The 25,068-nt window shown below is 40.7% G+C and overlaps 1 protein-coding gene and 1 pseudogene across 2 annotated transcripts; one reads left to right on the top strand and one right to left on the bottom strand.

Moving 5' to 3' along the window:
* The first annotated feature begins 93 nt into the window (after nucleotides 1–93).
* On the top strand, nucleotides 94–7,007 carry LOC308649766 (T-complex protein 1 subunit alpha-like; annotated as a pseudogene). Its single transcript, XR_014024434.1, has 9 exons — nucleotides 94–199; nucleotides 739–849; nucleotides 1,234–1,415; nucleotides 1,642–1,767; nucleotides 4,796–4,971; nucleotides 5,331–5,454; nucleotides 5,912–6,104; nucleotides 6,233–6,381; nucleotides 6,705–7,007. The product of XR_014024434.1 is annotated as a T-complex protein 1 subunit alpha-like (transcript).
* On the bottom strand, nucleotides 6,915–23,666 carry LOC308649765 (acetyl-CoA acetyltransferase, cytosolic-like). The gene is made up of 9 exons (XM_081295585.1): nucleotides 23,528–23,666; nucleotides 22,757–22,891; nucleotides 19,877–20,058; nucleotides 17,795–17,912; nucleotides 10,101–10,244; nucleotides 9,326–9,448; nucleotides 8,280–8,434; nucleotides 7,674–7,784; nucleotides 6,915–7,277 (listed from the first exon to the last, which is right to left on the bottom strand). Exons 1-9 carry the CDS (start codon nucleotides 23,580–23,582, stop codon nucleotides 7,107–7,109), a joined length of 1,194 nt encoding a protein of 397 aa, XP_081151711.1. The 5' UTR covers nucleotides 23,583–23,666; the 3' UTR covers nucleotides 6,915–7,106.
* Between the last annotated feature and the right edge of the window lie 1,402 nt (nucleotides 23,667–25,068).

Below are 25,068 nucleotides of genomic sequence, written 5' to 3'. Positions count from 1 at the left end.
ACCATTCTGGTTAATAATACCTGACGACTTTAGTGTTGCTTTTGTGGGTGCATGATATATCCAGTGCCAGACATCTTAGCGCATGACTGTTTTCTCAACAGGTTATTATTGCAGCAGAACTTCTGAAAAATGCAGATGAATTAGTCAGACAGAAAATTCATCCCACATCAGTTATTAGTGGCTATCGACTTGCTTGCAAGTAAGATTGTTTGCATTCTCAGGAATTTTTTATTTGACACAGTACTTATAAATAGTGTTTTAATGTTTTGATTAATAATTAAATTTTGGTTTAAAAAAGTTGTGTTTTAACAACCAAGTAACACTTGAACTAGAGCCAGTAATGATTTTTCCCATATGACTACCACATTTTCTTCTAATAATAGACTTTAGTGGCTATGCTTATGGGATAGATTAAAGTTGCCATGATCTGAAGAGGGAGGATTTTCAAGTGTTCTCCTTCTATAGGAAATGGCTGAACAAAAAGTCCTTTCCTTTGACATTTTGAAACTGTTACATGTGATAACATTAGGGCTGGGATTGTGGCTCAGAGGAGAGCACTGGCCTCGAATTGCATATGTGAGGCACTGGGTTCGATCCTCAGCACCGCATAAAAATAAAACAAAGATATTGTGTCCACTCATAACTAAAAAATAAATATAAAAAGTGTCTTTTTTTAATGTGATAACATTAAAAGGTTTGAGTACTGAATTAACTTTTTTTTTCTGTCCCTTTAAACAGGGAAGCAGTGCACTATATCAGTGAAAACTTAATTATTAACACAGATGAACTTGGAAGAGATTGCCTAATTAATGCTGCTAAGACTTCCATGTCTTCCAAAATTATTGGAATGTATCCTTGCATCCAAGTAAAGTTTAGCACCCCTACCCCTTTGGTGGGTAGAGTGCTAGGGATTGAACCTGATTTAGGTTTGGGTTTTTTTTTTTTAAACAGTAAAAGTTTTAACTATCAATTTAATGCAAATTGATAAATCTGTCAGAGACATGACATTGTGTTGAAATTGCCTGTTGCTTTCTTTGTATTTCAAGGGTAAAAATATAATGTAAAGCATGTGTAAGTGATATGAACTGTGGATGGTGATAAGTAATAAGTCACTTTGATAAATATTTTTTCTTTGATGAAATTGCTAAAAAGAAAGTCACTTTCAATTGCCTTTGATTTTTATGTGTACCCTTTGTTCATTCGTTCTGTTGTTATCCTTAACTATCAGCTTAGAGATGGTGATTTCTTCTCTAATATGGTAGTAGATGCTGTACTTGCTATTAAATACACAGATATAAGAGGCCAGCCTCGCTATCCTATCAATTCTGTTAATATTCTGAAAGCCCATGGGAGAAGTCAGATGGAGAGCATGCTGATCAGTGGCTATGCACTTAACTGTGTGGTGGGATCTCAGGGTAAGGTTTGAGATTTAATCATAGAATGAGATTTCTATAGTTAAAATACATCTTTTGTAACTTGAGCACATAAAAAAAGTTAAGATGCGTGCAAACTAAAAGAAATATCTCCCCTTAATGCCTTTATATTTAAGGCTTAATAATTTTAATTTTAATTTTAGGGATAGGTGTATTATGTGAACTGAATATTGTTATAGTTATCACAAAATATTATGTTCACTTATAGGCATGCCCAAGAGAATAGTTAATGCAAAAATTGCTTGCCTTGACTTCAGCCTACAGAAAACAAAAATGAAGCTTGGTGTACAGTGATTATTACAGACCCTGAAAAATTGGACCAAATTAGACAGAGGTATGTTGAGGGGTTTTTTGGTTTGGTTTGGTTTGGTTTTTTAATCTGTTAGTACTGGGGATTGAACACAGGTTCTTGGCGACCACTGAGCCACATTCCCAGCCCTATTTTGTATTTTATTTAAAGACAGGGTCTCACTGAGTTGCTTAGCAACTCACTTTTGCTGAGGCTGGATTTGAACTTGTGATCCTCCTGCCTCAGCCTTCCTCTGCCAGGACTACAGATATGCATCACTGCACCCGGCCCTATATTGAGAGATTTTTTACCTTTGTCAGGGGTGTTTGTAAAACTCCTTTGTGTTGAACCAGGCGACAGTAGACTGGAAAGAATGAGTTTTCTCATAGGACAGAATAGTCATCATTCTGATGGCTATAGAACTGGACTTTTTAAGTATCAGAGTTTTGGAAAACTTAACATTTACCCAAATCAAACTGTTCTACATGAACCTCTAGAAAAAAAATAGGAAATGTGATGATGTTTTAAAAGGGATTTGGGGTGCTATGACTTCTGTGAAAATTGAACTTTTTGTGGAATTTTTGGCTTTATGAATTGATTTGAGATTAAAGGTATAAAAGCCAAGAACCTATTTCCTCAAAGAAGCAGTTCAGACTTTTTGCTACTGTATACTGGATACTATGGACTGCAGATGGTGTTACTCGATTGGCATACAGGAAGAGCTAGTTGTGAAGGTAGTTTGCTCCCAGGGATTTTGCCTGCTTTCTTCCACTTTATCCACACTCATTTTATTATTATTATTATCATTATTTTTAACATGTAGTAACTACATATTTGAGTGCAGTGTGGCTTCACTTTGGGTAATGATCAGACCAGAATAATCATTATCTGTTGCCTCAGACATTTATTTGTATTGGGAACATTCAGAATCCTCTCTGCTAGCTATTTTGAAACATTCAGTTAGTTCTTCCTGTCCCTGCACCCATTCAACTTTTTGCATCTCTCCCCCACACCCTTCCCAGACTTTGATAACTGCTGTTCTATTCTCTACTTCTTCTTGGGAGTGTGTTTTTATTTTTATTTATTTATTTACTTTTTGCTGTTTGGTTACTTTGAAGAAACAACTAACCAAAGACTGCAAGAAATCTTTGCAAAAGCTAGAAATGCTGCCCATCTTCGAAATCTATATGCATGTGTATCCTTTTACTCTTTCCTTCTATCATAGGGGAATTCTCCAGCAGTATGTTTTCCAGAGTCTGTTCCCTTAGAGCCCTCCTTCATTGATTGTTCTTTAACAACTGCATCTTTAAGTCAACTCTTCCTTTGCTGGATTCCACTTGGAGCTCTCCTGTCCTTAAAGCATTTTGCTCATCCACCTGACATAGTTACTCCCTGTCCTTTCTTATCAACCAGGTGCCACAAGAGTGATATAAACATGTTTGCTGGGACTTTACTTTTCGATCCCTTTTTCATCCCTCTTCTCCAGTGTCAGGGCCACTAATAATAACACTAGCATGAAAGTCAGTTGACATCTCCAGCCTCCTTTTTCTTGATCTTTATCAAGCCTTTGGCCAATTCTGTCTTAACATGCCTTTAAAGAGGGGAGGCTTTCCCTCAATCTGGGTTATTCCCAGTCTTTGTCTTCTTGGGCTTACACAGTTTCTGCTATGTATACAACTATAATGTGAGTTCTGAATATAGAGATGGAATTATTTCTTTGGCTTTGTAGCCTTGGTTCTTCAGTATCTGGTACACAGTACTTATTTAGTAGACCGGGTGAGTAGTAGTACTCTATAAAATAATAAACTAGCTAAGTATGGTGGTACATCCTTGTAGTCTGTAGTCTCACTTACCTGAGAGGCAGAGGCAATAAGTATGGTAAGTCTACAGATGAGTAACAGTCGTTTTTGATCATTTAAGTTTTATGTACTGTGCTTGATTGTGCTTTAATACAACTGATAAGTGTCATTAGTTTATAATAATCATCACTACATACGTGTGTCCACTGCATTGTGACAAGATAGCTGCTATAATGCTAGTAGGTGATAAGGATTTTTCAGCTTCATTATAATTTTTTATAGGACCACTGTTGTTTATTTGGCCTATCATTGACCAAAATGAATGCATGATTGACTACTTGAAAAAAATCTTTGAATAATCTCATCTACTCCATGACTTCAATTGTATATTGACTTTGAATCTATATTTCCTTACTAGAGTTGCTTATGATTTATATACTGACTTCCTCTTTGCAGCCTTCCCTGAATAACAGAGACTTTAAACTTACAACATCCCAAACTGTGCTCTTGATTGCCCATACCTCCCATTTACCTGTGCCTGTAGTTTGACTTTCGTTCACGCTGTCGGTCCTCATAAGGGATACTTCTGTATCTCCAGTTACTGTCCCCATGTCTTCAGTCCTTCATCTTTCCACTGCAACTTTCATATGGACATTGGCATCCTTTTGAAAATACAGATTCAAAGGATAGCAGGGTATGGTTCAGAGGTACAGTATTTAGTACTTACCTAACATGCATGAGTCCCTGGGTTCAAGTCCTCACTCCATGTAAAAAGAAGCAGATTTGGTAACACTACTGTTGCTTAGAAACACCAGCATCTTAGCCATATAGACTCTTTAATGTGGCCTGCCAGGTTCATATTCTGGTCCTACTTATTTCTGCAGTTTAACTCTTGATCCCTTTATTAAACATTTGCCCTGAGAAATTGGTAATTCCCGATAAGATTCTTGAAGGCAGGGCCTCCTATTTCTTTCTAACCATACTTGATAGGAACTCAAATTGGAGTTGAGGAGAGCAAAGTGGTTAATTTTAATTTTGCTTCTGGGTAGGAAAGAACAGTTGATATAACTTAGCCTACAGTTATTTCATGGTAAGTATTTTGGAGTTTTTAATTTCGTGGTGCTGGTAATTGAACCCAAGTCTTTGTGCATGCTAAGCAAGCACTGTACCATTGAGCTACACTAATCTTTGTGAAAAGTATTCAATGGAAGTTAAGAGTTGTAGTATTAAAAAACACAGAAAGTAACGAGTTAACGAAAATACTTTCTCTGTAGAGAATCAGATATCACCAAGGAGAGAATTCAGAAGATCCTGGCAACTGGTGCCAACGTTATTCTAACCACTGGTGGAATTGATGATGTGTGTCTGAAGTACTTTGTGGAGGCTGGCGCCATGGCAGTTAGAAGAGTTTTGAAAAAGGATCTTAAGCGTATTGCTAAAGCTTCTGGAGGTACTACAACTGCAAGATCTTGAATAAAAAACCTTGTGTGGATATGCATTCTCTGGCACAAGCCTTACATTGGAGTACTGGCACTGAGCAGCTTCAAAAACACTCAGCACTGTCCACGATAAATATAGAGCTATTTTTCATGAACTGGAAAAGTTCTTTAGTTTGTTGGGAATTCATGAACTGATTTTATTCACTTCAAAATGATATAGTTTCATATTAGTATAAAATATAACTTAATTATCTGATAATTAGCTGTAAACCTTTAATTTGTAATGCATCACTTTTATCGTAAATGTTTCTTTATTTAAGACTTTAATATCATGGGAAACAATATTTAGAGATCTTTTTAACTCCTATAGCAACTATTCTGTCAACCCTGGCCAATTTGGAAGGTAAAGAAACTTTTGAAGCTACAATGTTGGGACAAGCAGAAGAAGTGGTCCAGGAGAGAATTTGTGATGATGAATTGATCTTAATCAAAAAGTAAGAGCTACTTTCCAAATTAAAGCTATGCACATTTCATTGAGTAAAAAATTTCCTTCCCATTTATTTGCTGCTGTAGTCTCTCAGTGATATAAGCAGTTATATGCGTGGGATAAAACAATATTGGGCCATTGTAAATTGAGGTGAAGTTAGTTTCTTCTCTTCTGCATGGTCTAGACAGTGTTTTATATTTTATATATATATATTTTGTTTTTCGTGTGGTGCTGAGGATTGAACTCACAGCTTTGCACTTGCTAGACAGATGCTCTACCACTGAGCCACAACCCAGCCCTCTTTTTTCACTTTTTACAATGCTGGGGATTGAACCCCAATTCCTTGAGCTTGCTAGACAAATGTGGTAGAGCTATCACAAAGCTACATCCCAGCCCTAGACATTCTTTTTGTACAGTATTCATAAATGTTCTTTTTTAACAGTTTTACTTTTTGTTCTTATTAGTACTAAGGCACGAACATCTGCATCGATTATTTTACGTGGGGCAAATGATTTCATGTGTGATGAGATGGAGCGCTCTTTACATGATGCTCTTTGTGTGGTGAAAAGAGTTTTGGAGTCGAAATCTGTCGTTCCTGGTGGGGGTGCTGTAGAAGCAGCCCTTTCCATATACCTTGAAAACTATGCAACCAGCATGGTAAGAGTTGATTTTCAAGAGGGGTATAATTGGCATTTTGTTAACATGCTTTGTCTGGGTTCTTAATCGCTGCTGTGAACCTTAGGATTTTCCTTTTTGAAAAGAACCTAATTATCTTTTCCTTTTAGGGCTCTCAGGAACAGCTTGCAAGATCTCTTCTTGTTATTCCTAATACACTGGCAGTTAATGCTGCCCAAGACTCCATAGATCTGGTTGCAAAGTTAAGAGCTTTTCATAATGAGGCTCAAGTTAATCCAGAACGTAAAAATCTAAAATGGTAAGCATATAGTTTTTCTCCTTTTCACAGTGATCATCATGAGAACATTGTAAGGTATAGGCAATAGTAATCATCTTCTAGGAAGGACCAATGTTTATATTTGGGCTTTCATTGACCAAAATGTTATCATGCAGCACATAACGTGTTTTAGATGTCTGGGAACAGGGTTTCTTCCTTTTTGTATTGCACAGTGCTGTGTTTGTTAAGTGTAACCATAAAGCCAGTATTTCAAGATTAATATTTGAATGGAATATTTGGAATTAACAGGCCACCTAAGCAACCTGTGGGAAATCATTTAATCAGCTATGTCACCTTAATTGTAGGATTGGTCTTGATTTGATCAATGGTAAACCTCGAGACAACAAGCAAGCAGGAGTGTTTGAACCAACTGTAGTTAAAGTGAAGAGCTTGAAATTTGCAACAGAAGCGGCAATTACCATTCTTCGGATTGATGACCTTATTAAATTACACCCAGAAAGTAAAGATGATAAGCATGGAGGTTATGAAGATGCTGTTCCCTCTGGAGCCCTTGATGACTGATCTGAATCTCCCTTTTATTTATAACAATGTTAAATGCAATGTCTTATACCTTGAGTAGTATACATTAAAGTACAGCATGCTATCAACTTCTGTTTTGTGAAGATGGTCTCCATCCTCACTTTGGTCATCACAAACTTTATTAGTTTAAAAAGCTCAGATTGCTTTAAGTAGTGTGGTTAAGTATTTCATCCTCTCTGAACACACATTGCTATTCCCATCCCACCTCCCACACACAGGGCAGCAACACCACGGGTTCCACCAGTTCTCTCCAATGTGTGTAACAGCGTCACAAGAATTCTACAGCCAGATGCTCCAAGAGGATGGCCCAAGGCGATGGCCCCTCCCTCAATGTTGACCTAAGAAGAAAAAGATTTGTCTTAGATCCCTTGATCTCCAGATAGAGGTTAAAATCCCAAATATCTTTGTCCACTTAGTGTCAAAACTTTCAAGCTCAATTTTCATCATGACTGCTTAGAAATAAAATCATAACCTTTGATATGCATTGGTGACAACCTTTTGTTATTTTTTAAAATAGTTTTTAGTTGTTGATGGACCTTTATTTGTGTGTGGTGCTGAGAATCTAACCCAGTGCCTCACGCATGCTAAGCAAGTGCGTTACCACTGAGCCACAACTGCAGTCCCCCTTTGTTATTTTGTAATTAATCTGTCCCAATATCATCCACTGCCAAGCGGACAACCCTAAAAATATCTAATTTCATATTTTCATTGTACTGATTTTTCTTTTTATTTACCTTCTCTGGGTTTAATCCAAGTTCTTTAGCTATTGCAACAGAGACAGCTGCAAAGGGTTCATTAATTTCAAACAGATCAACATCTTCCAGGGACCAGCCTGCCTTTGCAACCTAAAGAAAGATAAATGGGATATAGGTCTGGTTGAAAGGCTTAAAGTTAAACCTTGTTTGTTGACTTACGAAGATAATGTTCCACATTTAAGGATCTCTTAAACTACCACTATGTGGTGTTCCTAGATCAGCCCAATGATTTAGTTCTATCCAAAAGGTTAAGGGTGTGCTGTTTAAAAACATCCCTCAAAAGTTCCAAATTCATAAATATTGAACCAGTAGCATCAGTCATGTCCATGTAAGATGATGGAATAGAAAAGAGCCGAATGCTGCTCTTCATGGTAAGAAACAACTCAAAGCTACCAATAAGGACTTGTGTTTTACAAAGGGAAAGAGCAGATGAAACCTGACAAAACCAAGCACAATCCTGGCATCCCAAGTAGTAGGAAGACTAAGCAGAAATTAGAAGTGAAGTGAACTGAATACAGGAACACAGATTATTGGTCTAAAGAGTTCTTACCTAGAGTGAAGGATGAGATCTAAAGTTACACTTACAGCTTGCTTTATGGCTGGAATAGGTCCTATTCCCATGATGGAAGGTTCCACACCTGCTTGTGACCAAGAAACAATCTCTGCTAAAGGTGAAAGCCCACGATTGTTAGCTTCTGACTTCTTCATGAGAACCACAGCTGCTGCACCATCATTCATTCCTATAAAATGGAAGCGACTTGATTTCCACGATGCTCATTAATTTTACTTAAAAGAATTTCACTTTTCCATTTGAAGACATTAAATTACTTGGCCATCTTGGCAAAGCCATTTGCCACAATTCAGACTTTATAGTGTAGAAAAGCCATTTGGGGCTAGGAATGTGGCTCAGTGGTAGAGCATTTGTGAAACATGCATGGGGCCATGGGTTTGAGCCCCAACACTAAAAAAAAAGTGAATTGGTATGTTTGACCCTGCATGTTGGCATGTGCCTGTGATTCTAACCATAAGAGGCTGAGGCAGGAGGATCACAACTTAAAGGCCAGCCTGAGCAACTTAGCGAGATCCTGTCAAAAAAAAAAAAAAAAATTGTGGATGCAGCTTTGGTAAAGTGCCTTGGTTCAGTTACCATATTGGGAATAAGAGAAAGAATGGAGAGGTTATAGAAGTGGAGTAGTAGAGACTTAGGAAGTCTCTACTGGAATAAATATACTCGGGAATCACAGAAGGGTACTAGGAATTTCTGTATTAGAAAAGCATAAAGGCAGCTGTATATCTTTTTTTCCTTTTTTTTTTTTAAGAGAGAATTTTTAATATTCTTTAGTTTTCGGCAGACACAACGTCTTTGTATGTGGTGCTGAGGATCGAACCCAGGCCACAAGCATGCCAGGCGAGCGCGCTACCGCTTGGGCCACTCCCCAGCCTTATACTGTATTTTCTATGTCTAGTTGGACTACCAAGAAATCAAATTCAATATAGGCTAATGATCAAATAGAATTCTTCCTTAAACTAAAATGAATTTTAAGAACCATTTTGTGTATAAAAAGGTATTCACTTCACTTGTTAGACCTTGCAGAAAATAGATCTCCCCAGATACCCATCAAAAATTGAACCTGAAGCATTAGCTGGGGTGATGGTTCCTGTTCCATCCGTAACAAAGTAGGGCTTTAGCTTGGATACGGCTTCAAGGTTAGTCCCATGGCGAGGAAACTCGTCTGTTTTAACTTCAGTGAGACCTACAAGAAGAGAAGCCAAGATTTAGATTGTCCTGGGAATGATAGGTTTCCCAGAAATGAGGATTCATATTTGGCAGAAAGATTGTTAATATATACCCACTCATTCCAGTAGAAGAAAAGTACAATTACTATATGTTCCAACCTTTCCTGAGGGAGATGTCAAAGCAAAAGGTGCTAGAGTTTGCATCATAGCACTTTTGGCTGGTTAAAACTGAGTGAATCAGGATGTCTTACAGCCAATCTCAAGATTGCCTGGAGGTGAGATGTCAGTTATCAATGAAGGAACTTGATTGCAGCATTCTGTGTTAGACAATGACATGTGACCATTCTCTAGAAGATCCATTCTCTAGAATATGAGTCCCACACAGAAGCAACAGGAATTAATGGATGTTGACTTCTGAGAAGGTTTAGTTTAGCTTATATGGGAAATAGGTCAGCTGTTGCCCCTTAATAATCACAAGCCAATGGCTGATAACAGTTTTCTATGTTACCATGTCCCATAAATACAGCATCTCCTCTCCCCTACATTCAGATATAACCAGGATAATATCATTGCAATCTGAAAAACCTAAGATAAAAATGTATAAAAATTCCTATATATGATTCTTACTATAAATAGGTCAAGGTTTAAATTATGATTTTTATTACCCACCTTTTCTAGAAGATACAAATACTGGTACAATCTCTTTATCAAAATGGCCAGCTTTCTGTGCATTCTCCGTCCTGTTCTGGGACAGAACTGCGAGCTTGTCCTGATCTTCTCGACTCACTTGCCATTTTTTGGCTACATTTTCAGCTGTGGAAAAACAAAGTAAAACCCAATATTTTCATAAACTGGCTTTTGGTAGTTCAAGCTGTCCACACTTAAAGCAGTGCTGACCACACCTACTAGCAGGCTTCCTAGTGGGCTGAGGTGCAATGCTGGGCGCTGTCTGCAATGCCCTGTCCTGGCAGCGATCTGAAAATGCTGCAATGACTTAGGCCACTTTTGCCCCATTTGCTTTAACATTCTCTTTCCAAACCATCTGAGTAAAAGCTGGAGATACACTGTCCTTTCACCCCTGAATTTTAATTTCAGTGTACATGTCCCAAAAACAAGGCCTTTTTTTTTTTTTAACATAACCACAGTTATAAAAATCAGAAAATTTAATACTACTGTCTAATTCTTGGTCCCTATTCAAATTTAACCTATCATCCTACTAGTCAATAGGAAGATATTTTCTTCTTCAGTACAGAATCCAATGCAGGAGTATATATTACATCATTTAACTATTCATCTCTAGTATCCTTTAATCTGGAACATTCTTTAGACTACCTTTGTGTTTCATAAACTTGCTCTTCCAGCTCTGAGATTCTTCAGCATGGTCTGCTCTATGAAAAGGACTTTGAACTACACATTTTCTTTTTCCTCTTTAACTGGAAATTTGAACCCAGGGCCTTGTGCATGTTAAATTTGAGGAGCACGGGCCAGCTATTTTATCAAATGTCCTCAATTTGGGTTGTCTCATGTTTCCTCAAGCTTCTATGTGACAATTTTGCTTAAAGGCAGAATACCACCAAATGATGGCATGATCTTTCTGGAATCTTGTCAGGGCATGATCTTTCAGGAATCTTGTCAGGACATGAAAGTAATCAATGTATCCCAGATGATGTCAGATTTGGTCCCTGGTTACAGTGGTATCTGCCAGGTTTCTAACTCTACAGGTACTATTTTTCCATTTATAACTAATCAGTAAGTTATGGGAAGTTGTTCTAAGTCTAGGAAAATATCTTCTTATTAAACTTCTTCATTAGTTTTAGCTTTCATTCATGATTTCTAATGCCAACATTCTTTTGATATGGACTAACTGGTTTTATATCAAAAAGAAGAGTTTGCCTTTACAGACACTACTGAAATTAAAGCCTCAACCCCAGTACAATAATAGTGGATGATCTCAACACACCTCTCCCATCAGTATATTACTCATCCAAACATAAATGCAGTCAAGATTCTTTGGACCTAAAAAATTTAAATCAAATGGACTTAACAGACATCTATAGAACATTTCATTTGACATCAGCTTAATATACTTTCTTCTTAGCTGCTCATGGAAACATCCAAAATAGAACATATTTGAGGCCACAAAGCAACTCAGCATATACACAGACACACAGAAAAAGATACAAGTCCATGCATCTTATCTGATCATAATAAAATGAAATTAGGGAAAAAAAACTAGAAACACTATTTTAACACATGGAGATTTAACAACACACTTATGAATGATGAATAAGTAAGTGATAGAAGAAATTGGGAGAAATTTAAAAATTCTTAGAATCCAATGAGAATTGTGATATAACATACCAGAACCTCTGGGACACTATTAGAACAGTTCTAAGAAGAAAGATAGCTGAGTGTCACGTCACATAAGAAAATCAGAGAGGGGGCTGAGGAGGATGTGTCTCAAGCGGTGGCGCGCTCGCCTGGCATGCGTGCTGCCCGGGTTCGATCCTCAGCACCACATACCAACAAAGATGTTGTGTCCGCCGATAACTAAAAAATAAATATTAAAAAAAAAATTCTCTCTCTCTCTCTCACTCTCTCTCCTCTCTCACTCTCTCTTAAAAAAAAAAAATAAAGAAAAAGAAAATCAGAGAGAACCCAAATAAATCTAATGATGCATTTGACTTGAGGGTCTTGAAAAAGAACAAACCAATTCCAAAACCAATAGATGGAAGGAAATAATTATCAGAGTCAAAAATCAATGAAATTGAGAAAAACATATAAAAAGGAACAATGAACAAAGAATCTTTTTCTTTGAAAAAGATAAACAAGATTGATTAGCCCATAGCCTAACAAAAGAAAAAGACCCAAATTACTACAATTAGAGATGAAAAAGGAGAAATCACCACAGACATCACAGAAATGCAAAGGATATTAGGGATTATTTTGAAAACTCCAATAAATTGGAAACCAAGAAGAAAAGGATACATTTCTAGATATATATGACCTACTAAAGTTGAATTAAGAGAACAAAAACACCTAAGCAGACCAATAACAAGTAAATGAACATCTAGGAATAACCTAACCAAGGAGATGAAAGACCTCTACAATGAATATTAGAAATTGGAGACAACCCAAGAAAATGGAAAGACCCTCCATGTTCATGGATAATTAATATTGTTAAAATGGCCATTTTGCCAAAATCAATATACAGATTCAATGTAATCTCCATCAAAATACCAATGACATTCTTCACAGAACTAGATAAAGCAGTCCTAAGATTCATTTGAAAGAATAAAAGACTCAGAATAGCCAAAGCAATTTTTTTAAAATATTTTTTAGTTGGACACAATACCTTTATTTTACTTCTTTATTTTTATGGAACCCAATACCCCGCATGTGCTAGGTGACTGCTCTACTGCTGAGCCACAACCCCAGCCCTAGCCAAAGCAATTCTAAGTAAAAAAAAAAAAAGAAAAAAAAATTCTGGAAACATCACAATACCTGACCTCAAATTATACTATAGAGCTATAGTAACAAAAACTGTAAGTGCTGGCATAAAACAGATAATTAACCAATGGTACAGAATAGAAGACAGAGACAAACCCACTCAGATGCAGTCATCTGACCCTTGACAAAGGTGCTGAAAACACTAGAGAAAAAAAAAAAACAGCCTTTTTAACAAATGGTGTTATTCATATGTAGAATAATGAGATTAGCTCTACCCTGGATCAAAGACCTAGGAATAAGATCAGAAACTGCAACTTCTAGAAGAAAATGTGGGGTCAACATCCTAACATATAGGTGCAAGCAGGAAATAATGCCAAAAATTAATACATGGATGGCATCAAATTAAAAGCTTCTGCACAGAAAAAAAGAAAAGAAAAACACCAACAATATGAAGAGAACCTATAGAATGGGAGAGAACGTTTGCTACTCTTCTGACAAAGGATTAATATACAGAATATTTAAAGAACTAAAAAAAACTTAACACCAAAAAACCAAATAACCCAATTAATAAATGGGCAAATGAACTAAACTGACTAAACTGACAGTTCTCAAAAGAAGAAATACAAATAAATGGTCAACCAATACATGCAAATGTTCAACAAAGTTAGCAATTGGGAAAATGAAATCAAAACTACATTGAGATTTAGATTTCATCAACACCAGTCACAATGGCAGTCATCAGGAATACAAACAATAATAAATGCTTGAGAGTATGTGGAGAAAAACGAACACCTTTACACTGGTGGTGGGATTGTAAATCAGTACAACCACTATGGAAATCACTGCAGAGATTCCTCAGAAGACTAGAAGTGGAACCATGTGACACAGCTATACCACTTCTCGGTATTTATCCTGAAGAATTAAAGTCGTCCTACTATAGCATACACACATACCCATGCTGATGGTAGCAAAATTCACAATAGCCCAACTAGGGAAACAGCCTAGGTGTTTGTCAATGACTGGATAAAGAAAATGCGGTACATACACACAATACAGTTTTATTCACCCACACAGAAGAATGAAATTATATAATTTACAGGAAAATAAATAAACTGGAGAACACTATGTTAAGTGAAATAAGCCAAATTCTGAAAGTCAAGGGTCGTATGCCTTCTCTCACATGCAAAAGTGGAGAGGAAAAAGGAAAAGGTGGTAGGGTATGGAACCTCATGAAAGTCAAAGGGAGATCAGGAGAGTAAAGAAAAGAGCCAGGGGGAGGCAGGAGGGGAGAACCACTGGGGAATGATATTGGCCAAATAATATTGTCATGTTGTCATGTGCATGTAGGAACATGTAACAATGAATTCCACCATTACATACAACTATAGTACCCCAATAAAAAATATGGAGATGGGTGCAGTGGCACACACCTATAATCCCACCAACTCAGGAGACTGACGTAGGAGAATCACAGATTCAAAGCCAGCCTCAAAAACTTAGCAAGGCCCTCTCACCATAAAATTTTTTAAAAGGGCTGGGATGTCTCTCAGTGGCAAAGTGTCCTTGCATTCAATTCCTATCACCAAACAAAAAGCATGAGTTATTTTGATTTACCAATTGCATTGTCAATAAACATAAAACCAGGGGCCTTCTAGATAGCTGGCTAATATGTAACGTGGAGTGCAAAAAAATAGTTAAGTACCAGTGCCACAGTCTGGCAGGGCACAAAATGACCGAGCCTCCACGAGGCTGCAACCTTTGGACAAATAGCTTAAGTAAATAAGTGACCTGGAGACGGCACAATAAGCCAGCTTCAGAGAAGGAATTCAGTGCCTTCCCAACCTCTCAGAAGCTACAGCCAGAAGCCATCTTGAGAAAGATCCTGTTATATGCAACTATACTGCTGTAGGGGTACAAAAGCTGGCATAAACACAATCTCCAGGGCTGGGGATGTGGCTCAAGCAGAAATGCGCTCACCTGGCATGCGTGGGGCGCTGGGTTCGATCCTCAGCACCACATAAAAATAAAATAAAGATGTGGTGTCCACCAAAAACTGAACAAACAAACAAACAAAAACCCCTATAATCTCCAGTAACACCCCGCTATGTTGACTGGAAATGCAGTCACATGAGACACTCCTGGTTTGGGGCAGTGTCGCCAACACAAACTTGCACAGAGCTTTACCCTGCTGAGAGCACTCTGGAATCAGTGGTTCCAGTGAACCTGGCTTCTGTGATGGGGAGCAATACCAGTTGGTCTGGTTTTTGCAGGGCCCAGGTCTGAAGGCACTGGGATTGAGGATAGCAGATCACCTGGTTCCCGGGATCCTCAATCAGCCCAGAACTCAGTGATTCAATTGCCACTCACACTTTGGGGGCTCTGGCATTTGCCACAATTCTGGGTCACAGACTAAAAACCTCCAGAGCAAATATACTCCTGGGACAGGTGGCTTTCCACCCAAACTTGGTGAGAAGTTCTTGACTGCCACAGCCCAGCATTTGCCAGGCCCTGGATGTGCAGGCTAAACCCTCTGAAGAGAATATACCTCTGGCACAGCCGACGTCTGCATTAACTCACTGGGCAAGAAAGATCTGACACAACCTGCATGCACCCCAACTGGTTTGAGAGCTGAGGAAATTCCAGCAAACTACAGCCCCCATCCCCGACCCTCACCCAGTACTTGATGGATTCCAACCCTAGGAGACCCAGGGAGATGACGGGCACAGCTCATGACCAGCGGCCCTCACTCGCATTTCCTGAGCACCTTGGCCAGGAGGAATTATTGACTCCTGTTATTTTTTTGTCATTGTTACTTTTTATTATTTATTTTCTTTTAGTCTGTTACTTTATTTCATTTTAAATTTTTAAGTGCCTTTCTCGTTTTTTTTCCTTTTTATTTCTATTTGTATCATTATCTTTCTCTTCCTTCTCCTTTTTATTTTTTTATGTAAGTATTCTCCCCTTGGTGTTTTGTCTGTTTTCGTTTTGCTTTATTCTCTCTCTTTTTCTTCCAGTGCTGAAATTGGGCTCAAGGCCTCATGCACACTAGGACAGACGCTCAGCCTCTGAGCTACAACAGAAGCCCGCTCAAATCCTGGCAGAAAGTTCTACTTAAAGAAGAGGGACATGAGCCCTAAGCTGTGAACCTGTCCCCATGCTGGCTCCCAGGCAGAAACCTCCACAGTGGTGCAGAGAGAAGACGCACAACAGTGGCTGACATCGCATCTAAGTGGGTCCTCTACATCAACCACAGCCATACCTGACCCACTGTACACGGCTGGTAGGACGGAAAGCGATTCCCACAGAGGAGCCGTGAATCCAGCTGCTGCCCTTCCTGGTGAAGCACCCAGATCTGCACTAGTCTCCAGTAAAGACAACAAGAGCTTTAGGGCCAGGTGCTGTAGCGCACACCTGTATCCCAGAGGCCCTAAACAACTCAGTGAGACCCTATCTCTACATAAAATATTAAAAAACGGGCTAGGGATGGCTCAGTGGTTAAGTGTCCCTGGGTCCAATCCCCGGTACCAGAAAAAGAGCTTCAGGTGCTTCAACACAACGGAAGCAGCCAGCATCATCATCATTTATAACAGACCTACTATGAATAGCATCTGGAAATCTCCAGCTCCTGATAGGACTGCCACTCTCATGGTAGAAGTGGCCACAGAGGCACATCCCACATATTATGCTGCCCACACCACTCTGAAGCACCAGAGTGTCTCTTGGTATCGCCCACTCTGAAACACTACACTCTGTGCAAACCCACAAATCACAACTAAAGAAGCTACAGGGAGATTACACACTATGGAGTCCCGTTGAAAATAAACTCGACACATACAACAAACCAATATCCCATGTTTCGCTAGCAGAAGAAAGCCTCATACTAAGAAGGACACCACATAAAAGTGGAAGAGAGATTAATCCCAACAGATTTGCAAATCTCAACACAGAAATACAAGAAATAGAAGGAAAAAAAAAGGTAATGTCACCTAAAGTTCATAACTCCATAATAACCGATTTCAGAAATCTTAAAGTGGATGAAATACTAAACAAGGAATTCAAAAGAATGATTTTTTTAAGCACTCAAACAGTTGAATGAATTGAAGAAAACAATGCAGAATGTGAATGAGCAGTTCAAAAATATAAATTTTGAAAAAGAACCAAAGAGAAATCTTTGAAAAGAAATGAAAAATTCATTTGAAAGCCTCAAGAACAGTGGATTAAACAAAAGAAAGTATTGAAGCTTGAAGACAGATGACCTAAAAGTGGAGGAGGGACTAAACGGGACTCTTAGGGGTTAGGAGGAGGTTCAAGCAGCAGCAGCAAAAGCTACACCAGCAGCATTCCAGCAAGTGGTTTTCCAGGGGACACTCTCAGGAGTGCTGCCCTGTGACGTTTCCTACTTTGTTCTTGATTATTCTCTTCACTTTCTTTGCCTTCGTGTATTAAAATAATCAAAATCTGTCATCTTGGCTTTCTTTTCTCTAGCTTCAGTCTTCTTGGCCCACTTTGTGGCCACACATTTTGTACTGATATCTGCCTTCTGCCAGGCCTGTGGGACATACTGCTGGAGGACACTGTGTGGTAACTTAAGGATGGAGTCAGTTAGCCGCAGGCATTTGGGAGGCACGGCCTACTTCCTTGCCTGAATACACTCCATCCTCCAAAGCCCTGTTCTGAACACTGGCATCTACAACTGTGACCACTTTCTGGCATGAGGCCCAAAGGAAATGTAGGCTAGCCAGCCGATCACCATAAAGTACTGAACACCATATACTTATCAGGGTCCTCTGGGTGCCATTCCACACTCAGCTTGCCAGTTAAGACAAAGGTCAAGTAGGCTGGCTGCTGGATCTGGAGGTTGACTTGTTTCAACCTTTTTAAAGTTAGTGTATTCTCAGCTACCTCTGCCTTACCTGTGATACCCATATGATAGTTGTGAAATGCATCTGTCAGACCATCGCAGAGTATACTGTCAGCCAGCGGCATCTCCCCCATTTTTACTCCTGTTCTCAAGTGAGCCAAATGAGGAGCCTGGAAACAAGAAATAAAAGTGGATTTAAGCCAGAAACAGTGGCACATGCCTGTAATCCCAGCTACTCAGGAGGCCGAGGCAAAGGGATCACAAGTTCAAGCAGTCTGGGCAACTTAGCAAAACCCTATCTCAAAATAAAAGCAAAGAAAAAAAGAGGCGTGCTGGGGCTGTAGCTCAGCACGAAATGCTCCCAGGTTCAATCCCTGGTCCAAAAAAAAGGGAATGACTACTCTCCCACCTACCCACTACCACGGCTCCCTCAACCCTGTCCATTTGGTGTCTTATTTCCTTAAGAATCCCATTTGTAGCCAGGTATAGTGATGCATACCTGTAAACCCAGCTACTCAAGAGGCTGAGGCAGGAGGAATCAAAGTTCAAGGCCAGAATGCACAATTTAATAAGATCAAAATAAAATTAAAAGAAGTTGAGGATACAGCTCAGCGGTAGAGGGCTTGAGTTCAACTCCCAGTACCACCACCCCCTCAAAAAAAAGAAGCAGAATCCCATTATTCTTTCCAGAGAGGGAACTAATTATCTGTAAATTGAAGCAATCACCTAAGGACTTCCGTAATGCTAACAATGTGTTACTTATTTTGACAGGAGACATAATATATACAATGAGAATAAGTAGGTTGACTAATAAGAGGGATTTCTGGGTAGAAATTTCTTAACTTCCACCAACTCACTGGCACCTGTAACCGAATGGAAAGAGTAATGGGCTTGGATCCAAAGGACTTGTATTTAGCCAGGCAGAGTGGCACATGCCCAAGTTCCAGCACTCAGGAAGCTGATTCAAAAGGAGCTCAGGATTTTGAGATCTGCCTGGAAAACATAGCAAGACCTCTTCTCAAGCTGGGCACAGTGGCACTTGACTGTAATTCCAGTGGCTCGGGAGGCTGAGGTGGGAGGATCGAGAGTTCAAAGTAAGCCTCAGGAATGGTGAGGCGTCAAGCAACTCAGGGCTGGGGATGTGGCTCAGTGGTCAAGTGTCCCCGAGTTCAATCCCTGGTACCAAAAAACAAAAAACACCCATCTCAAAGAAACAAAACAAAAGCTGTGCTTAAATGCTGACTCTGGGCATCAATTTTCTTCCCCGTAAATTGGGAATAATATCATCAATCCTACTGGGCTTTTGTGACGATATGTACAAAAGCACTTAAGAAAGTATATCATAGGATCCCATCAAAATCACCGATCATTTTTGCTACCTTCATTCTGCCTCTTTCTGACTCTCTGCAATAGCTGAGAACTGGCCTCTGACTAGTGGATTCCCAGATCAGACCTGAGCCGCCTCAGGGGATATCCTTTGTCTTTTCACCTCTGTGCCAATTAGAGGATGTGACTTAGTGAGACAATTCCCACCTGGCAAACCTACTGGAGAAGAGCACCGCTTTGCAGTTCTCTTTTCCACATTGTTTACCTCCAAAAGGTCAACAAAGTCTGGTCCCTGGGTTTCTCCTTGGCATATGCAGGAAGATAAAAGTTAACATCTAGGGGCTGGGGATGTGGCTCAAGTGGTAGCGCGCTCGCCTAGCATGCATGAGGCACTGGGTTCGATTCTCAGCACCACGTAAAAATAAAATAAAGATATTGTGTCCACCTAAAACTAAAAAATAAATGTTAAAAAAATTTAACATCTAAATTTGACTTTCTTCAAAATGGAAAGAAATTTAAAACCAAGGACAAAACTAACATTATGAGTTTGATTCAGAAAATACTGTATGCTTCAGTAACAATACTTTGGAAAAAATGGGTTCTGTTCCAGTTGAGAGGTTTTTTTTCAAATGGAATTTCCCTTCCAATTTGAAGACTAATACACACTTAGGTAGGGTCAAGGTTGAGTCCAATTTTTGTTGACTTACTATCGATTCCAGTTCTGATAGGCATCAGCTTATTCAGCAATGGTATGGGCACAAGTTTATCAGTGAGAGGTCACTGAGAGGCATTTTTTCAAAGGACTTACCTTGCTCATACTTTCCATGCCTCCTGCAACCACAATGCTGGAGTCACCAACCCCTATAGACTGGGCTGCAAGACACACAGCTTTTAGGCCTGACCCACAGATCATTTGGCAGCTCCACGCTGGAACAGGGTATGGAATCCCTGCACCCATACTGGCTTGTCTAGCAGGATTTTGCCCACAACCTGGAAGAAGAACAGAAGACTCTACACAATCAAGGAGAAAGATAAAATATCAGGGTGCAACTACATGTAAAATTGCCAACTATGCCACCTGCCACTTTTGAAAGCCCACTGCTAAGTTGCACTGAAAGCACAAAGGCCTATAAGTCTCCATGAGTCAGTCTAGCCCTTGAATATAGATTGCCTTGTGCTGCTCTTCAGCTATTTAACAGATAGAAGCTTTCTCCTCCACAAAGAAATTCTTAATACCTTAAAAAGACAAAACCCTAAATTTAGGAAATGATTACTGAACATAACAGTGCTAGCATTTAATAGAATGAAAATGAGGATTCCTATCTGACACAGTGCTTATCCCTAACTGTTTGATTAGTGCCTGGCACACAGTAGGTGCTCATTGAATATTTATTACATGATTGTGGAAGATACCTGGTTTAAGAAGTATGGTGGATCTGTGTCCGTGTGCTACCTCCACTTCAAACTGTGACCTTGGGAAGTTACTTGACCTCTCAAAGTCTCATTTACTCATTTGTAAAATGCAGATACTAGGATTCAAGACATTTATTAAAAGGATTAAGTGAGGCAAAAGGGAAACACATAGCATAGAGTTTACAGGCCCCGCACTTAGTAGGCCCTCAATAAACAAAGCTGGGTTTTTTTGTTTTAGGTTTTTTTGTTTTGTTTTGTTTTACCAGGGATTGAACCCAAGGGCACTCAACCGCTGAGCCACATTTCAAATTTTTTATTTTATTTTATTTTTTTTTAATTATTTTATTGTTGGTTGTTCAAAACATTACATAGTTCTTAATCAAATTTTTTATTTTGAGACAGGGTCTCATTAAGTTGCTTAGAGCCTCTCTAAGTTGCTGAGGCTGTCTTTCAACTTGTGATCCTCCCAGCCACTGGGATTACAGGCATGCACCACCATGCCCAAGTTCACAACCATATATTTTTTTAATTTTTAAAATTATTTAATTACATTTTTAGTTGTAAATGGACACAATACCTTTATTTTATTTATTTATGTGCTGCTGAGGTTTGAACCCAGGGTCTTACACATGCTAGGCAAGTGTTCTACCACTGAGCCACAGCCCCAACCCCCACAACCGTTTATTTTTATCATAATTATGTAAGATATACTATAGAAGTCAGTGAAACAGCTGGGTAGGTATCAGTCACACAACTATAATCCCAGCAGCTTGGGAGGCTGAGACAAGAGGATTGTGAGTTCAAAGCCAGCCTCAGCAAAAAGCAAAGCACTGAGCAACTCAGTGAGACCCTGTCTCTAAATAAAATACAAAAAGAAAATAGGGCTGGGATGTGGCACAGTGCTCAAGTGGCCCTGAGTTCAATCCCTGGTATCAAAAAAAAAAAAAAAAAAAAAAAAAAAAAAAGAAGTCAATGAAACATGGAAGGAGGTATGAGAGAAACCAGTAGTGAAGCACCCTATGAAAAATGAAAAAATCTGAATTACAGGTCTGGGAAAACAGGAAGGAGGAAGGGGCCAGAACACAATCAGGCTGAGGTTGTTACTGTCATACTTTAAAGTCTTGGAGAGTCATGATAAAGTGTCACAATTCATACAAATCTTTTAAGGTTCATAAGGAGAAGCTGAGCAGAATTAGGAAGAGGAACTGCAAATATACGTTGAGTATGTCTGTTCTGAAGATACAAAATCCTCCAAAATGTAAAACTTTTTGAGTGCTGACATGTCATAATATTCCACACAAGATCTAATGTGACAGGTCAAAGTTAAAAGTCAGGTTCCCAAGGGGGAAAAACAAAAAAAAAACACCTTCCAGGCTCTTTAGCTGTGACACAAACTTTTCATGAACCAATTAAAAATATTATATAAAATTACCTTCAGGCTGTGTGTATAAGGCATATATGAAACATAAATGAATTTCAGGTTCAGACTTGAGTCCCAGCCTCAACATATCTCAGTATGTATAAGCAAATATTTCAAAATTTGAAAAAAAAAAAACAAAAAACAAATTGAAAACACTTCTGGTCCCAAGCATTTTGAGTAAGGGATATTCAACCTGTACACAGATAAATGCATCAGGTCTCAGACAGGGTAGGGGCAGAAGTTAGTTTTGGGTATTATGAATTATTACTACAATTAATTAGAATTTATACTATTGAGTGAATATGAACTAATATTTTTGTTTGTTTTGGTGCGGGAAAGTGAACCCATTACCACATACATGGTAACCATGCACTCTACCACTAAGCTACACTCCTAGATCCCCAAAATGAGTATTAATATCAAATTAGGTATGGTCACTGATCACTGATTTATAAACCCAGCAGGAACTGGAAGTACGATGGGGGCATTCTCAGGACTCCTCTTCCTCCAGACAGTGACAAGCACAGTGCAGGCACATAGGAGGAATGTAATACATTTTCACTGATGTGTGGAGGACAATGCATTTCTTCTATGTATCAGGCTGGCCCTGCTTCTAAGGAATGGAAAGGCAGTGTAGGTTAGTGATGTAGGAACATGCAAGAAAAGCATGTAAAGAAGCCGAATCCTGAGCTGAAGAAGTTGCAAGGCTGGGAGAAGGAAGATAGGATAAATCCTAGCAGGGGGAATTTGGGGCAAATGTATGGAGGCACTTGTGTGTGGTGTTGTGTGCCCGGGGTCGGGGGACGGGGCTGTTTCTAATAAGCCCATCCTTTCCTGAGGTCACTCAGGAGTTACCTGCTGCCAAAACATGTCCCAATATAACCTCGGAAACCTCTTCCGGAGCCACTGAGGCCCTTTTCAGGACTTCTTTGATGACAGCCGAGCCCAGGTCCTGGACAGGCACAGTAGATAAGGCACCATTGAATGAGCCTACAAAGAATTGTGGAGAGAGCAGAGATCTGAACCCTGGGCGCGCTGCAGAAGCCCACCACGCGCTTCGGGACTCCAGGAGCCTGAGCCAGGGCGATGGGCGCCATCTAGAAAGGCCACGGAAGGTGTGGATGCGGCCCCACGCTGCCCAAACGAAAGCAGCCGGCGCTCGGGCGGGCCAAGGGTTCTGCCGCACTAAGGAGGTGGAGGCAACCACGGCTGACCCTCGCTTTACCAGACCCGCTCCGCCCAGTGCCTGGGCTCAGACCACCAGTGGTTCAGCCCCAGCGACCACAGCTGACAGGTGGCGTGTCCCGGAGCTGGCCAATCAGGGGTCTCTCAAGAAGGCGCCTCCCTGTGCCAGCCAATAGGAGGGCGTGGCAGCACAGTGGCTCTACCACGAGGAGCCAATTCGAGGATGAGGGGCGGAGCGAGCGCCGCAGGCGGGCAGGGGGCGGGCCGCAGGCCCGGGCTAGGGAGGCGCAGGGCGCTGGAGCCCTCCGGCAGTACTGGGGGTCGCGGGCGGACTATGACCCCTCCTGGCCACCCTTTTCCCACACCACACAGGCCCGACCCTCGGCGCGACTACTGAAGCGCAGGGGGCCCGGACCCCGCGCCTACCCGCCAGTCACTCACCTATGACAGTCCGCGCCGCCGAGACGATGACCACGGGGTCTGGGCCTGCATTCATCTTGCCACGACCACCTCTGCCCAGCGCCGCCTGTGAGTGCGGTAAAGCTCTTCCCGGCGGCTTTCAGGCCGTGCCTGGGGGCGGAGCCTAAGGCAGCTCCGCCCCCGCCGCCTCCGCGTGGTCCGCTCTGCGCAGGCGCGAGCCCGGGCGTCCGGGTGGCTGCAGGACGCGCGGTGTGGTCGGGGCCGCGCTTTCAGGAGATGGGCACCGAGACCAGGCGAGGCGTTGGGGGACCGGGGCCAGGGCGCGGGGTCCGGGTCTGCGGATGCGCACGGACACACCTTGAATCTTTATGTGGACCTCCGAGGGTTTTCCAGAACTAGAGAATGGAGTTAACAAAAGAGTATCTGTCCTCAGCCCAAGACTTAATCCCAAATCCTGCCACCCGTAGGACTGGGGACAACTCCTGGGTATCCTTTTGCCCCCAGTGTCTTCCAAAGTTCCTCCACATTTTGCCTGGTCGCCAGTAACCCTTCGTTCTCTCTGGGCGCTACATGGGTTCTTTGGCGCGACCGGGAGGACTCACCTTGCCTTTGGTGGGCCGGCACTACCGGCCTCTTCTAGAAGGTAAGGAACTGGACTGTCCTCCTGTCTGACAATCAGAATTTCCTTTGATGGATAGTTGACCGTTTGGATGATGAAAGGCAAAGGGTGTGTGTATTGAGCGGGGTCTCTTCTGTTTCAAACTCTTTCTATACCCTTTTGGGCCCAAATCAGAATCTCCTAGCTTTTTTTTTTTAAGATATTGATGAACCTTTATTTGTATGAGGTGCTGAGGATCGAACCCAGTGCTTCATGCATGCTAGGCAAGTGCTCCACCATTGAGCACAACCCCACAACCCCAGCCCCAGAACCTCAGTGCCCTAGTGCCAGCTTTAGCTCTTTCCTCTTGGAAATACCTCTGCAGGCCAGCTGTGGGGCTTCCACTGTTCTGAAAGAATACCCATCCTGTTTGCTTGCCCAGCTCGCTGGCTTGCCTGCAGAGAACTGCCATGTTCTCAGCAAGGCAGAATCTACTATGCTAGGAAGGAAAGGGCTTCTAGGCAAGCACTGCAGTTGGTTGAGAACACTATATGATGGAACAAGAGAACGTGTCACAAGATTGTGGAGGGAAAAGCTGTTGACAAGTCTGGAGAAAGAATCCTCCTGAACTTCAAAGTAGACTGAAAAAAATCATTAGGTACTGGGAACCTACTTTAAGATTTGCAGAGATGTAATGGGTCAAATAACCCAGAGCAGATAATTGCAGTGTAGGCCCCAGAGATGGGTCTCTGAGAGGGAAAAAATTGAATAGTGGTGTTTCCTTTGAAAGAAATCCTTAGGGTCTGGGGTAGTGATGGGAACAGCAGTGCACTGCAATTCTCTGCTTTCTGATAATCCAGACGCTGTTCCCTATCCCCGAGCGTATGAGAGTCCAAGGAATTCAAAGAACTTTCCCCTGGTTTCAGGTTTATTCTAGCATATTTTCCTCTTAACTCTGGCCAGT

This window comes from Spermophilus citellus, assembly GCF_964194105.1.
Source record: "Spermophilus citellus genome assembly, chromosome: 5".
Taxonomy (NCBI): Eukaryota; Metazoa; Chordata; class Mammalia; order Rodentia; family Sciuridae; genus Spermophilus; species Spermophilus citellus.
Note: the sequence above shows the minus strand (reverse complement) of the source record. Positions and strands in the feature narration are given on the sequence as shown.